This window comes from Castor canadensis, chromosome X (assembly GCF_047511655.1).
Source record: "Castor canadensis chromosome X, mCasCan1.hap1v2, whole genome shotgun sequence".
NCBI lineage: Eukaryota > Metazoa > Chordata > Mammalia > Rodentia > Castoridae > Castor > Castor canadensis.
In genome coordinates, this window is record NC_133405.1 from 20,180,070 (window position 1) to 20,195,544 (window position 15,475).

Here is a 15,475-nt window from a genome sequence, read left to right on the forward strand (position 1 = left end):
TGCTTGACGTCCTGTGCTTGTGCTTCATTTTAGGGATGGCGAGTCCTTCTGTTTCATATTATGGCGTCCTTTATCATTTGCAATGGTAACTTACCATAGAATTCCTTCACAATTATGCCTACCACTTACTCCTTGTTTAAAACGCCTAAATACTCCAGCCAATTACTCTGCTATACCTACTGCATCATTGCATTTATTCACTGATTTAATAAATGTCTGTTGAGGACGGACCGTGAGTCAGACGCCTTTCTTATGGCTTGGAATTAATCAGTGCACAAAAGACACAAGAATATTGGCCTGCTGGAGGTAACTTTCTCACAGGAGGAAAAGGGACACGAGAAACACAACAAATAATGAAATACCTTGTATGTTGGGAGGCTCAAAATGGTTTGGAAAAATACTGCAGGGCAACGGAACCTATAGTTGGCAAGGGGGGTCTGGATTGAATTTTGCAGTATGGTCATGGGGTTTCCCAATAGATGAACAATGCTGTTTTAGGGGGGGCAACTCCATTAAGGAAGCAGCCTAGGCAGACTTAAGTGTGTACGTGATGTTTTGAAGCGAAACCTATGTAGTTGGGTCAGAAGGAGTGAAATTGCTGGGCTGTGTAGTTTTTACTCCTTAAGTTTCAGGGTTTCCCAGAAAAGGATGGAGACCAGTTAAAGACAAGATTGAGCGTGTACAGCCAGTTGCAGGAAGATTGAGGGAGATAAATGTTTTATTTTGTTTTGTATACCTTTGAACATTGTAATATAGATACACTGTGGGTGCCAAACTTCGGTGCTAGGACTTTATGCCTGGGAGCCAGGATCTAGACCTGTGTGGGCATCAACAGCAAGGTCTCTAGAAAATGGCTTGGGGAATGAACCCCTGGTGTGCTCAGGCTGTTTTTTTTGGGGGGGTGGGCGTTGGGGATTTTCTGGGAAAATTAAGCAGAGGTCTGGGTTGGGAGGTGTGGCAGAGCCTGCCCCAGGCTGTATAAACAAAACTCCAGCATGAGGACCAGCCACACGGTGGGTGCTCACTACTCTTCAGGAGGGCTCTTATGGCGTCCTGTGGGCGGATCACATTTTAGGGACGTTGAGTACCTGTCTTTTGTACTAGGACTCCCTTTATAGACCCTACTAGTAATTTATCACAGAATTATTTGATGATATCACTTATCCATTGTTATTACGCCAGTTACTCTGCTGTATTTACTCACTTAGTAAATACTTGTTGGCTACTGACTATGAACCAGAGACACAGCTCTGGGCACTTGGAATTAGAGAATAAAGCCGGAAATTAGCTTGGTCCTGCAGTGGCAATTTTTGCACAGCAGGTGGGGGAGGGTGGGAAGCACAGCCTCTCTGAAGGGAGAAAAGCATCACCACTAGTGACATACTTGGTATGTTGAAAGATAATGAACACAAGGGAACCATGACAGAGTGAGGAGTTCCAGGGGCTGCAGAGGGAGCTGGATTGCATTTTCAAATAGTGTGTCAGGGTAGGCATCCTTAGCGAGCAACAGAAAGAGGTCTTGCTTTAGCCAGGAGCCGTGTGGAGGAGGAACGCTCTGGAAATACGGAGCAGCCTGTGCACAGAATGTGAGGAGAGAGTTGTCTGATGCGTTCAAGGAAAAGTTGAGTGAGCGCAGCAGAGGAAGTGAGAGGTAGAAGAGTGGGAAATGTGAAGGTGGAGGCCGGCTGTAGGGAACCAGGCTGTGTAGGACACCATAAGTTCTTTGGCTTTTCCTGTACATGATATGTAAAGTCCCAGAAGGATTTGGAGTCCTAGAGGGGTCCCTCTGGCTCTTGGTGGAGAGAAGGCTCTAGGGGGCCCGAAACATGGAGCCAGGAGCCCTACTGGGAGGGACCTGCTGTTGCCTATGACTGCTGTGCGTCAAATCTGTAGGTCGCGTTTCTGCTGCAGGGAGAAGAGGCCTCACAGGTGCAAACAGTGATCATCATTTAAGTTATTAAGTTAAGTTATTTAGGATGATATGTGAATATTCCAGCTAACTTTTCACTGTCAGAGAAACTTCCACTGTGTACTACTTAAAGTGCTTGATTTGACAGTAAAGTGCAAAATTATTTTAAGGAATAAGCCTATGAAATGAGACAACCGTGTAAACAGTTTGTGGGTTTTTTTAGTACTCTGAATTTCTTTCTTCTTCACACTTAGGTTGTATCTATATTACAATGTTCAAAGGTATACAAAACAAAATAAAACATTTATCTCCCTCAATCTTCCTGCAACTGGCTGTACACGCTCAATCTTGTCTTTAACTGGTCTCCATCCTTTTCTCGGAAACCCTGAAACTTAAGGAGTAAAAACTACACAGCCCAGCAATTTCACTCCTTCTGACCCAACTACATAGGTTTCGCTTCAAAACATCACGTACACACTTAAGTCTGCCTAGGCTGCTTCCTTAATGGAGTTGCCCCCCCTAAAACAGCATTGTTCATCTATTGGGAAACCCCATGACCATACTGCAAAATTCAATCCAGACCCCCCTTGCCAACTATAGGTTCCGTTGCCCTGCAGTATTTTTCCAAACCATTTTGAGCCTCCCAACATACAAGGTATTTCATTATTTGTTGTGTTTCTCGTGTCCCTTTTCCTCCTGTGAGAAAGTTACCTCCAGCAGGCCAATATTCTTGTGTCTTTTGTGCACTGATTAATTCCAAGCCATAAGAAAGGCGTCTGACTCACGGTCCGTCCTCAACAGACATTTATTAAATCAGTGAATAAATGCAATGATGCAGTAGGTATAGCAGAGTAATTGGCTGGAGTATTTAGGCGTTTTAAACAAGGAGTAAGTGGTAGGCATAATTGTGAAGGAATTCTATGGTAAGTTACCATTGCAAATGATAAAGGACGCCATAATATGAAACAGAAGGACTCGCCATCCCTAAAATGAAGCACAAGCACAGGACGTCAAGCACACACACATTACCTCCATGCTGAGAGAAACCGCAGACTGTCCGCCTGTGTGACCAGTCCTTACGTTCGGCCTCATGCTGGATTTTGGCGGTTGGTTTGCACAGCCAGGGCACAAGCCCCACCCAGGCTCCACCGGGAACCAAGAAGCCTCCAGGCTAAATAGGAGGAGCCATGTTTCCCCAGCTACTCCACCTACTGCCTTTTATGGCCCATGGAGGGCCACGTGACCACTGGGAGCACCGTCATTGGCTGGTGAGAGGAAGAGGCGGGCTCTGTAGCAGCCTAGGAGAGGGGAACTGACGGGGAAGCTGGGAGCCCAGCTGGTGGCGCTGTGGCACGGGCTGGCCTGGAGGCCGCTCTAGCACCGTCACTTACGTTGTCTGCACGTGGCTGGCGCTGCGCTGCTCCAGGCTTACCCGGACCCAGACAGACCGGTCTCTGTGCCTCGAGGGCGTGCGACAGAGAAGGCCACGTGGTACAACTTGGAGGCAGGAGGTGACAGCACCATGATGCGACTTCTGAACCGGGTTTTAGCCTTCTTCCGGAGGAGGAGGCAGCCGGGCTATTACGCACAGCAGCAGAGTCTGCTGCAAGGTACGCCCGGGCGAGTGCCCCTGTCCTCCACGCTTAGGAGCCTCCTCTTAAGGGAGGCGCAGCCATCTTGAGGGTCCGCTGTGGGGCAGGGGCCCTTGAGTCCCCAAGAGTTAGGCCGCCACCCATCCCACCGTGCCACAAACGTGGTGGTCCAAAGCGGGCAGCCATTCGGGCCACCGCGAAGTTGTGGCGCAAAAGGCCTCCTTGGCTGTATCGCCCTGCCTTTGCCCTTGAGCGAGGCCTTTTTCTATTTCCGGAAGAAGCGGAGCCCCCTACTTTGAGGCAGAATTTGGTCTCGTAACCAAACACGTCTCTTACTTGAAGCCAAGTGGACGAGTCCTATGTCTGGTCCCAGAGGAAGGGAGGGGGCCCGTTGTGCGTGCAGGCTGCTGGAGGCACTTCCCAAATTTTGCTTGCCGTTCCTCGTGCAGGAAAGAGCGATAATTTTGGACGCAGTTTTGGAACAGACTTAGATCTTGCAGTGTTGCGGCTGGGGAGCTGGTTAAGAATCTAGAGCTATCAATAGGAAAAGGGGACCAGGTACTAGAGAAAAGGTTAGACCAAAAAGAATTAACCTAGAAGGTAACACCCACGCACAGGAGATCAATGTGAGTCAATGCCCTGTATAGCTATCCTTATCTCAACCAGCAAAAACCCTTGTTCCTTCCTATTATTGCTTATACTCTCTCTACAACAAAATTAGAAATAAGGGCAAAATAGTTTCTGTTGGGTATTGGGGGGGGAGGGAGGGGGCGGTGTGGGTGGTAAGGGAGGGGGTGGGGGCAGTGGGGAGAAATGAACCAAGCTATGACTGCTCGTTTGCTGGCGATGAAGATAAAGGTATCCATTGACAGCAGTGGAAGCTTAAAGACTCTTCCTTTGCAGTTAGGATGATCACGATGACATTCGCACTGTCACTTGGGCAAGGCACTCACAGCTCTAAACAGGTAACCTGTGTGTCAGTGGTCACAACACCACTATGGAGAGAAATTGCCATTGCACTCAGCTAACAGGTGACAAAATGGTCAGAGAAGTTAAGAAATGTGCTCAGGGCTGCACAGGAGGCCAGCACTGAACTTATTTGTAGTGAGTGCTTGCATTTGAGATTAGCTAATGGGACCTTCGTTTACCTCTGCCATAGGCAGCACCTACTTGCACACTATACGGGGAGTTGTGACATCTCTGTGTCCTGATCATGGCTGGATTGATGACTGCATCTTCTTCCATAATGTTGCCGTGACTGGCAACGTCCCACTGAGAGTTGGACAGCAAGTTATTGCGGTTGTGGAAGAAGAAGAAACAGCTCACAGATTGGAAGCAATCAAAGTAAGGTTGAGTTCAGGGAGAGCCTCTTCAATATTCTTTCTGGGATTAATTCAAGGCGCCACTGACCTGTCCAGTGGACGTAGAGTCAGAGTTGACGCCCCATTCCCGTGGGCCTACAGGTTCTTCTGTTCTGATATTTTTGGGGATTTTCCTACCTATACTTAAAGGTGGTTTGTCAGTTCTAGTATGTAAACAATATGACGAACTAACGCTGTAACTTCCATATCTCCGGTAAAACAAATGTTTTTCCAAAAGTATGTATAAAAAAGCATAGTTAATACGCCAAACAATGTGCATTTTCTGCATTTTATCATACTTTTATTGAAGAATAATTGACATAACAGAAAGTTCTAAGAATACGATTTAATCACGCTTTGAAGATTTGCAGAGTTCTGTAAACACCTCAGTCCAAATGTGTACCATGTAAAGGGTTATTACCAAATTAGTTTTTAGCTACACTCTCCTAATTGATTCTTCCAGCAACAGGCTGCAGAACAACCTGTTTGAAAAGGACTTGCATGTTATTGATCTGAAATCACTTAAAAAATGAGAAGTGAAGAGCTGTCTCAGAATTTTATTTTGAATTTCAGAATGTCTTAATGACAGTAGAGCTTTTTCTCTTCTTCAAACTATCTGTGTAGAAGAGATCTCAGCTCTTTCCATGTTAGCAGAAGCGAGGTCTTTATCAGGAGAAGTAGTAGATGTAGTCCTCATGTTATCTCCCCCAATAGTCTATATGTTTGTTTTATGTGTATCTTTCGTATCATATCAATATGTCAGTCTTGTCCATTTGGTTTTTGGCTTTAGCAAGAATCCTTAGGCTAATTGCAGTTCATAATTCACACAAATACTCACTTTCTCTTCTGAAAGTTGTTCATTTACTTTTTTGCATGGAACCATTCGGTCAGCCTGCATTTGATTTAGGTGTGCTGTCTTGAGAGAAGGATCCATATCTTGTTTTGCTGAAGGCTGTCTAGTCACTACTTACCATGAATTGTGTAATCCACATCTCCCCTTTTGATGGGGAAGGCTGTCTGTCTCATACAGTCGTTTCTCTCAAACCTTTGAATCTGTCTGCATTCCCTAGCATGCTAGCGGTGTTTGCAAGGGCAAAGAAAGGGAACTGGCAGAGTGTGGGTGGAGGGGATGACAGGGAAGCTGGGGGGGGGGGATGTTGAGTGTGCAGGATGGCCGTGCGCTGGAATGCAGTCAGGGCACAGAGAGGTCAGCAGTTGTGACGGACACCGAGCACCGAGCAGGCAGGAGGCGTGATGGATCATCCACTAGGATGCTGACAGAGGTGGCGGTGGATAGACGGACAGGAGCCTGGTGCTTCACTCCTAGTTGAAGTGAAGCAGAGGCAAAGGCCCTTGAGATTGGTATTGGCCGCTGGAAAGACACCAGTTGAGAAATAGTAGTAGCTATGAACTAGGCTTTGAAAAAGCCCTGAGCACACCTCGTACCACAGTGGCCCAGGAATGCATCGGAAATCTTCTGACAAGAACTGTTACTCCTAGGACTCTGTACCGCAGAAACGCGTGAGCTAGGTAGGCAGTGTATTACACAGGATGCCAACTAAACGCCAGACTTTGTGGAACTGGGCCACTTAAATACGGGACATTCGTTCATTGGAATGCCGTATTAGCCTTTCGGTGATCTCTTGTCTTCTAAAAATGTTTGTGACCTCCCCGTGATACTTTAACACTACATGCAGAGTTAATTCTTTTTTCAAACTTGGCATGCGTGTTTGTGGGAGGGGGAAAAAAAGAAATATCTGGCACACGGTAAATAGCAAAGAAGTAGTCAGCGGCTTTCTGGATTTTATGGGATGTGAGTAATCGTTTTCTGCTTTGTGCTCACGTCTTTTCTTCTTCTTTTTCTATGATGAACATGCATTATACGTGTAATGAAGAAAATTTTAAAATAAGTCCATTACTTCTGATAAGCCTCCATATGGGCTCCCATCTTTCATTGATTAATTCAGCCCTCACGTGACTCGTCTTTAAAATCTCTTCCCACTGTGGTGAGCTCTCCAACGTCAGTCACGTCATGGCTCTGTCCCCCAGTCCTGGACCTTGGGTAGATGGTGTTCCTCCCATTTCTCCTAAAGGGTTCTTGTTGTTCCCGTGTCCCTCCCTGCTCTGCCCCCATCCCCATCTACCAGGTGACTTCTTTCTCTTCTTTCACACACAGTTCAAATGCCACTTCCTCCAAACAATGATCTTATTTTCACTCAGTGTAAAAATTTTTCCTCCCGGAAAAGATTTTGAAACTTGATTGTCACAAGTTGCTTAGAGGTAGGTATCTTCCCGTAATACCCTCCAAAAATTGGTACTCCTAAAAGGTGCAGCCTCCCACGAGGACGTCAGTTAATGCTTATTAGAGAAAAACATTTTGTGATGTACTTAAGCCTCCGTGGGAGAGGTGCGGCCCATCTGCAGACACGACTCGGGGGGTGAACCCGGAGCTCTCATTATATCTTGTAGGTTTACGTGCATTAGGCCTAGATGTGCAGTTCACGCTTTGAGTGCAGTTTAGCAATCTGTGAAGCAAGCGCAGACATCATTTTTACCCTCCTCTCATGACCGTGATGTATTGGTCACATGAAATGTATGGGCTAGCGTTGAGGAGGGTTCCATAGACTGTTTCTTGAACACCAGTGGGGTTCACAGTGATGGGTAGTGGCTGCTTTTGCTTCGAGTAATGAAGCCCTTTGTGTCTGACGGGGGAACCCGGTATCTTGCAAGCATCCACAGGACGGTGACAGGCCAACTTACCAAATTGTAGTTGTTTTGATAGGGATTCCCCGGAATCATACAGGCTCCCGTTTTAAGTCTTTCTTTGGTGTGATGTAACTGTCCCCTTATCTTCCAGGTGGAGCCTTTCTCCCATCCCTTTGATTGCAATGGGCTATCAGGCCTCAGAACTCGACTTTTGATTAGTTGTGTCACTGCTGTGACAAGCGATGCTGTCTACATTAGTAATGACACTTACTTCTCCATGGACATTGTTTCTGAAGGTACGAGTTACATTTTTAGAGAAATGCAATACGAGAACTGAAATTGCTGTGATCAATTTGGTCTGAGTTATCAGCTCTTGAGTCCGCAGTTTGGAATGGAAGGTAATGGTACAGGGACACATAGGAGATGTTTATAAAAAGTCTTTCTGTCATTTCTCATATGTGAATGCAACCACTAAAGAGTGTCAAAGTTCTTTGTTATGCAGGTATTTCATCTCTAGACATTGAAAACAGCCTTCGTGTATTCTATTTTTAAATTAAGACTCCTTTTACTTTTCACTATTTCATGTGAACATTTTCTGTTTATATACTTATTTTTCACATATTTAATGTATCTCACCATGACATTTTCATACATACTCATCCCGCATTACCCTCTCATCACTCCCCAGGGTTGCTATTTCAACATAGGTCAAATGCTTCAAAAGAATGTTGCAGGTGACCTTATGGTTCTCTCTCTCTCCCTCTCTGCCTTCCTCTTCCCCCATCTTTTTTTTCTTTCTCCCCATGCAAGTGTGTGTGCTTGCACATATGCACATTGTGGAATTATGTTAAGGGTGAGCATATATTCTGTAAGAGTTTGTCTGTAGCTAAAGCTGTAAGGGCAGGTAAGAAGTTAAATTCAGTGCTCCTCCTGTGTACTTGACTGCCTTGCGTCAAGGATTTGTGAATGTGACCTAAGTGAAGAGGTAATTGTTCCAGTTTTCCTTTGGCTGTTTTAGGGTTTGTGCCTTACAAGGGTGACTGGATCCAAGTTGAATACTCCACCCAGCCTGGCACCTCAAACATCATCGCACACTCGTTGAAGCCCACTAACTGTAGTCATATTGATGAGGTAATTGGACTCCGTGTCACGCTTGTCATTAGTTTGTGACAGTTCTTCCACAGTAATCATTTTCTTGCCCAGGGTTCGTAGTTTTTGTCAGTAGTGGGGATTCTTCTCAGAGTTTCGCATTTGCTAGGCAGGTTCTCTATTGCTTGAGCCACACCCTCGGCCCCGTTTCCTCTAGGCAGTTTGCAGATGGAGTCTTGCGTTTAATTCCAGGGCTGGGCTGGTCCGCGTAGCCTGGATGAGGGGCATACCACCTGCCACGTTCAACTTTTTTCACTAGCTGAGATGAAGTCTCATGCACTTTTTCCCCAGGGCTGGCCTCAAACTTTGATCCTCCCATTGTCTCCCTGCCTCCTCTCGAGTAGCTAGGGTTGCAGGAGGGAGCCACCATGCCTGGCTGTGCCCAGGATTCTGTTGGGTGTGGCTACAATTGTAGAAGACACATTCCTTGCCAAAGAGGAGCCTATTTGCTTATTGAAGTGGAAAAACTTCCAATAGGAAGTAAGGTAGAACACACAGGTACTTAATTTCTACGTTATGTAGGGGTTTTTTGTTGTTGTTGTTTGTTTTTTGTATACGGATGTTCTGCAAAAACAGGTAGAAAAAACAATTTGTGCACAAGAAAGGTGTGAGGAAAGACGGAACGAAGCGGGTGTGAGTCTTGAGCTTACCGATAAAAGCTGGGTAGCGACTTGGGTAGTGCAACCTGAGAATGAGGGGGAGTTCAATGGAAATAGAGGCAGTGTTACCCACTGTGGGTAATGTTCGGAGCAAGGCTTCCCGTGAGAGACCCAGGGCCCATCCGCAGAGATTCTGCCATACTCGGTGTGAGGTGGGCCCTGGGCACCGGTGTGTTCACAGAGCACCCCTGGTGTTGCCAGTGTGCCGGGGGCAGGTTGGGAATCGGCGGAGGGGTGGAGCGCTCGGCAGGACTGAGCCATGGTGAGAGGTGCTGGGCCCGTTGGGATGATTATGGTTTTCTAAAACCGTGTCTGTCCTTTCTGTCGCAGGTCTACATCAGTAACATGCACGGAAGTCAAGGGGTGATAGACGACGCTATCTTTTTCACTTTGGATTCTCTGAAACTTCCTCCTGGATACGTTCCTCAATTACATGACCTTGTCGATGTGGTCATAGTGGAGAGCGCTCAGTCCTGCTATACCTGGAGAGCGGTTTCCATGACCCCAGTGCAAATGTCGCAGTAGCCAAGCCTCTTCTTGCCTGTTCCTGTTCACTTGTATGGGCCTAGGAGGCCTGGCGTAATGGCAAAGTTTACGTTAGGAACCATATAGAATATCTTAACTAGGATTTCCCTGTAAACGTAGGGAGCGGTTGAGACCGCGAGCCGACTTTAGGGAAGTACATTATCAATTGGAAAGCACATAGACCTGGCTTTTGATTGTAGGAAAGAAACGACACTGCCATTGGGTTAAACTCCTTGTTTCCCATGGCCAGTTGTGAATTCTGTGCTGGCGGTGGCCTGGGTTGCCCAGGAAGTAACCTGCAGGGACAAAGCGGCTAAATTGAGCCACGGGCCCCGCATGTTCACGGCCTGATTTAAAGTTGCAGCGTGCCTGCGGTTTTGAGTCCCCCTTAGGCTGTGTGTGCGGTGTCCAATTGCCCACGGCCTTTGACATCTGTCACCTACTCGGTTTGTTATTTACCATTTACTTGTGACCCTTCCTCCCATGTTACCATGTAAGTGCCGTAAGATAGGGTGCTTTCAGGTTTGTGTGAATGTGGGGGCAAGTGGCGTTCGTTACTCCACCAGCAAGCACTTAGGATCGTGCCTGGTAGCGCCTAAGGCAGGTTACATGTTAAACAAGTTCAATAAATGGATTATGTGAGCATCAGTAGCGTACCTGCCATTAATTCATCATTCCATCCCTATGAGTCAATGGGTCAGCCTCCCACGAAGGCCTCAGTTGACCCTTAAAGAGAAGCACCGCCACATGTGGGGTACTTAAGCCTCCATGGACCCCCCTTGTGGGAGAGGTGCAGCTTGTCTGCAGACCCGAATCACGGGGCAAACCCAGAGCCCCTTGCAGGAAGGGGAAGTTGCCTGCCCATGGGGAAGGAGCTTACCAATGCCCCACACACGGACTCCATGAAACTGCTTGCTTTCCCTTAACAGAGCATTGAACCAGGGAGCCGTGTCTGGTTTTGGAGCTGTTGGCGTCCCCGGAACCTGGCTGTGAGCTCAGCGGCAGGCCTTGGATTCCTAAGTCTGCCATAAGCTCCTGGTCCCAAGTCAACTGAGCTGAGTTTTCAGTTTGCTTTAGCGATCTTGGGGGTACTTCCCAATCACCCAGTGTTTAGTGCACCACTTTATAATAAAGGAAGCCAGAGGAGGGGTGACCTCGCAAGTTTGGGCTTTTGCTCATTGTTTCACTCCACGCGTTCAGTTTTGCCACCTAAGTGTCAGGAACTGTTGCAGACACTGGAACTAAACCCAAACAGCAATATTCAGGGCCTTAATGGAACTTGGCTTCTGTTACTGTCCCCTGGTCTTCCTTACCTGGGAAACTGTAGGTCCTAGGGGAGGCAGGGCAAGTGGGAGCTGGGGCAGGTCCAGATTCCTGTGAAAGGAACGTCCCTCCCAAGCAGGCCACGCTCCCTGGGAGTCTCAGAGACGGCCACCTTTGGACCTGAGAGACACATGGCCTTGTGCTCCAACCATCTCCCATTTCCTTGTCCAGCTTGGCTGGTGTGAAAGAGTTCTCTGGGAGCCACCTTGGGTATGGTCAGCGGGATCAGGTGTGACTCAGTCAAGGCGGCTGTTTGTCAGAGGACCTCCCTGGACTGAGGGAATCACTCAAGTGGCTCCGGTGCAGCTGATGGGGGAATGTGTAAATTTCCTTCCTCTTTGTAGCTAGCACATCCCAGAATCCATGTGCTTTCTTTGGGGACAGGCCCAGCAGAGCTGCACTCTGCATACTTTTTTGATTTTGTGTGTGTGTTGGGGGGAGGAATACATCAACTCTGAGGCTCTTGGCCATTATTTGGAAGGCAGGCTCCTTAATCATGTCACCCTCGGTGGCAGGTCACATTGTTTTCCATAAAAGTCCCTGGGAACAGTGAGTTTGGAGCTGGTTTAGACACGTACCTTGTACAGGCGGGACAAAAATGATATGAAAAGGTGAGGATCTGTGACCATGAGCCTGTGAGTCTCCATTGTTCCCAGGTCGAGCTTACACATGCCATTATGGGAATGGGGTGCAGAAAAGTGCTGATGTATAGTTGCTCCTTTGGGATACCACTCTGCAGGGAGGGAACTAAGACAATGATCTTGAGCAGAAGTTGGCACACAGGCCTTACTGCCTGAAATGAGTCTTGAAAATGAAGTTCCGTTAAAAAGAAAGTGGAACCTGTTCAGGGCCCAATTCACAGTGTTTTCTGGGCTGGTCTCCACAATTATGGATGGTGTTTTGAGTAGGGGGTGCTTGAAGTATCTCATTCTGATTGAGTTTCAACTGTTAGTGCTTGTGTTGCTAATGGCTTCTAGCTTATCCTTTCGCATGAGAAATTTTGAGTCCCGTCTCTTCCTAAAGGGGGTGTTTTGTGAGTGCAAAGGACCGTTGTTTGTCATGCTCAAGAACTGGTCTCTGTGGGTGCTATTTCTTCCTTCTATGAAAGCGAAGAAGTGTGTTTTGCATGTGCAGTGTACAACTGCACAGATTGAGAGCACACGTCTGACACAGGCCTGGCCTCAGAAGGGAGCCTCCCTACTCACACGGATGTCCGGAAAATGGACAAGGAAGGGAGGGCGTAGGGGCCTTAATGTGCAGGTGTGCCCTAGAGAGGAGCAGAGGTGCACAACCTTCCCGCTGCGTCCCCCAGGCCACGCACCAGGTGCGGGCTGTAATCTGACAATCCCGGAGTCTAGCAATGCAGTGGGAGCGTACCCCCTGTGGGAAGTACTACGGCCTCAGTGTCCCCAAGTCTCCCAAGCGGACATCACGCAGTATGGAGTACCGGGAGGGATCGGCTGGCCTCTCTTTGACCCTGTCACCCAGTCACAAGGCCTAGAGAAGGACTTTCCCACAGCCGCTGGCTCCCATTGGTCTGCTCCCGCAGACCTAAGCTGCACGTGCAGTACGCGGGACACGTGGGCCCGCGCTACGCACCTGGCTGAGGCAGACGGAGGAGGCTGGGTTGAGGTCACCGCTCAGAGCGAGGCCAGGAAGAAGCCCAGCGAGCCCTGTGTGGCAGTGGGCACGGGGACATTGAGGAGTGAGTCCGCGAGACTCAAGAGAGCCCAGAGCTCCCCCACCCCGCCCCCCCGGAGGCCGGAGAGGGGCGACTCCCCTCCCACCCAGAAGGGGTCGCAGGGTGTGAGGTGGGCTGGGGGTGGGGGTGGGGGAGGTGCCGTCTCTCTGTCCTGAGGCGCCACCTCCCTGGTCTGGCTTCCTCAGCCAGGACCCGTGTGTGTCCGCAGCTGTCCTGGCACCGTGAGCCGGGGCGGGGGCGGGGGGGGGACAGTAACTGGGGGCTTCCAGCCCTGGCCAGGCCCGGACGGTGAAGGAGCTGCGAGCCCCTGCTAGCCTGTGGGACTGGGCAGAGGTAGAAGCCACAGGGCGCCAGGCCCGGGCTCGGACTCCCTCGCGAGGCGGGATGGGGGGCTCCCTTCCCCCAGGGGCCTGAGCAACCCGCCTTCTTCCCGCCCTGGCACAGGTGGCGCGCTCCGTTCCCTCGCAGACGCGGGACAGAGCGCCGAGCGCCAGGCCGCCGGGCGGGCGCCGGTTCTGTGAGGAGCGAGCGAGCGGGAGCAGGAGGGCGCGACGCGAGCTCCTCCTTTGCTCCTCGTCGCGTGCGCAGCCAGGGGGCGCCTTGATCAGGCCTGGGTCTCCCTCAGGACCTGGGCGCTGGGTGCGCGGAGAGCGCGACAGGCAACAGGTCCCTGTCAGCCCCTCGGGAGGGGAAGGGGTAGGGAAGACCTGCAGCGGCGGGCCATTCCGCGTGGTCGCTGGGGCTGGGGCGCGGACACCCACAGGAGGCACAGAGGCCGGGAGGACCCCAGTTCTCCCGAGGATGGGGGAGGGGCAGGGGCTGCGGGGGTCACGAGGTGTCGCGGTAGGGGGGCCTGGCGGGGGCGGCTGTGGGTGGAAGAGACCTGCGGGCAGGCCACTGGCATTCCTGTGAGCCCCGTGTCCCTGAGGGAGCTACCCGCGAGCAGGGTGAGGCCGGGCCTCCTCAGAGCAGAGCAGAGCGGGAGGAGCCCCCTTCGGGGCGGGGCTGTGTCACCCCCTCTGGCACAGCACTCACTCAGGGAGCCTGCCCCGCACCACCTCGTCTGTTCTTATTCCGGATTTGGGGCTTTTCGGGGACATTTCCCACATTCCCCAAGTGCCCTCTTCTGGGGAACCAACAGCCTGCCTGCCCAGGGCCTGTGAGGGCGGGAACACTGCACAAGGGTTTCAGGAGAAACCACGCTCCAGTGGTCAGGTGAACTGGAATTGGGACCAGCCCCTGGAGAGGATCCCCCGAGGTCACTTCCCTGGTAGACTTAGAGAAAGCTTCGCAGTCAGTTAGGGGAGGGCGGGGCACGTGCATGGGTGAGCCACACTCGAAGGGCCCCAGCCTGAAGCTTGGGAGCCTTGGCTAAAGACATTAGAACCTTCCTGGGGCACAGTGATGGCCAGCAATGACGGTCCTCCCTTGTTACCCAAGGAGGACTGGTGACCGAACCTTTCGAGGATTACCCTAGCACACCCACTCACTCAATACCTTTCTATAGTGTGACCTAGAATTTGAATACAATCTAGTCACGTCTCCATCTCTCCATCTCCCCCATACTTCAAATCGTGTCTAGAGCACCCATAGCATCTAATACAATGTAAATGCTAAGGAAATGGTTGTTATACCAAACTGTTTAGGGAATGACGACAAAAACTCTGTCCATGTCCGTTCCCCATACAGTTTTCACCTCAGCTTTTTTCAACCCCAGGTTGGTCGCATACAGCAGGCTGATCCTCATTCTGTCGGGCACTTCCTCTGTGCAGGGAGGGACAGTGGTGTTTGGCACTCAGTTTCCACACCACTGGATCTGCACAGAACAGATGATGAAGTCGCGAAGCCCTGAGTCTCCTCCTTTTATGCACACAGGCACTGGGTGGAATGGTATGGGGACGGTGGATATTGAGTCTGCTGTGGGAAGGGAATCACACACATTTCTCTTTTAGGGCCTCCTTCAGACAAGAGGGCAGGTACCGGATCAATCCCAGAAAACACAGAGTGAAGGCCAACCCATAGCACACCTGCAGGTACAAGTCCTGAGACCCGCGGAGACGCGTCTGTGACCGTGTCTGTGACCGTGTCCGTGACCTCAGAGATTGTGACAAGAACATTTTCATGTTATTTAGACTTCTCAAATGCAGGAAACCATAGATTCTAACCTCATCGTCACTTCCTTCTGGCATTGGGAATGTGGCCAGCTTAGCTGAGCTCCACCCCCCCCGCCCCCCAGGCCTTAAACCTCCCTTCCCTCCTATGCATTCAGCGGGCCACGCTACTCCCCAGCTCCCAACATCGGTGAGGACTAACTGAACTGATCTATGCAGGACACTTAGGACTGTACCTGGCACGTGGCGGGAACTCCATAAGCGTCCTTCAGGAAGAACGCACAGCAAATTCCCAGGGCCCGTTGGGCAGTGCAGTGTGTTTTCCTCATAGGTGGGCTGCTTGGAAGGCTATGTTGGGAGGGGATGGCGGAGCAGGGCATGGAGTCAATAGTAAGATCACACATACTCTGCAATGAGAAGACAAGGGATTGAGAACTA

At 50.0% G+C, this 15,475-nt stretch overlaps 1 protein-coding gene and 1 long non-coding RNA gene across 2 annotated transcripts; one reads left to right on the plus strand and one right to left on the minus strand.

Annotated features, from left to right (window-relative positions):
* Window positions 1-3,431: 3,431 nt before the first annotated feature.
* On the plus strand, window positions 3,432-9,901 carry LOC109679882 (cancer/testis antigen 55-like). Its single transcript, XM_020154943.2, has 5 exons — window positions 3,432-3,519; window positions 4,661-4,845; window positions 7,720-7,864; window positions 8,587-8,699; window positions 9,707-9,901. The coding sequence occupies exons 1-5, from the start codon at window positions 3,432-3,434 to the stop codon at window positions 9,899-9,901; spliced, it is 726 nt and encodes a 241-aa protein (XP_020010532.2).
* Window positions 9,902-14,599: 4,698 nt separating this feature from the next.
* On the minus strand, window positions 14,600-15,439 carry LOC141419903 (uncharacterized). Its single transcript, XR_012444634.1, has 3 exons — window positions 15,274-15,439; window positions 14,954-15,020; window positions 14,600-14,843 (listed from the first exon to the last, which is right to left on the minus strand). It is a non-coding gene; the product is annotated as an uncharacterized lncRNA (long non-coding RNA).
* Between the last annotated feature and the right edge of the window lie 36 nt (window positions 15,440-15,475).

Excerpts from the sequence above, each read along its gene's own strand:
- LOC109679882 (XM_020154943.2), top strand. The coding sequence starts at position 3,432 with ATGATGCGACTTCTGAACCGGGTTTTAGCCTTCTTCCGGAGGAGGAGG. Across the intron at positions 7,865-8,586 it reads CATGGACATTGTTTCTGAAG|GGTTTGTGCCTTACAAGGGT; the intron begins GTACGAGTTACA and ends TGGCTGTTTTAG. Across the intron at positions 8,700-9,706 it reads ACTGTAGTCATATTGATGAG|GTCTACATCAGTAACATGCA; the intron begins GTAATTGGACTC and ends TTTCTGTCGCAG.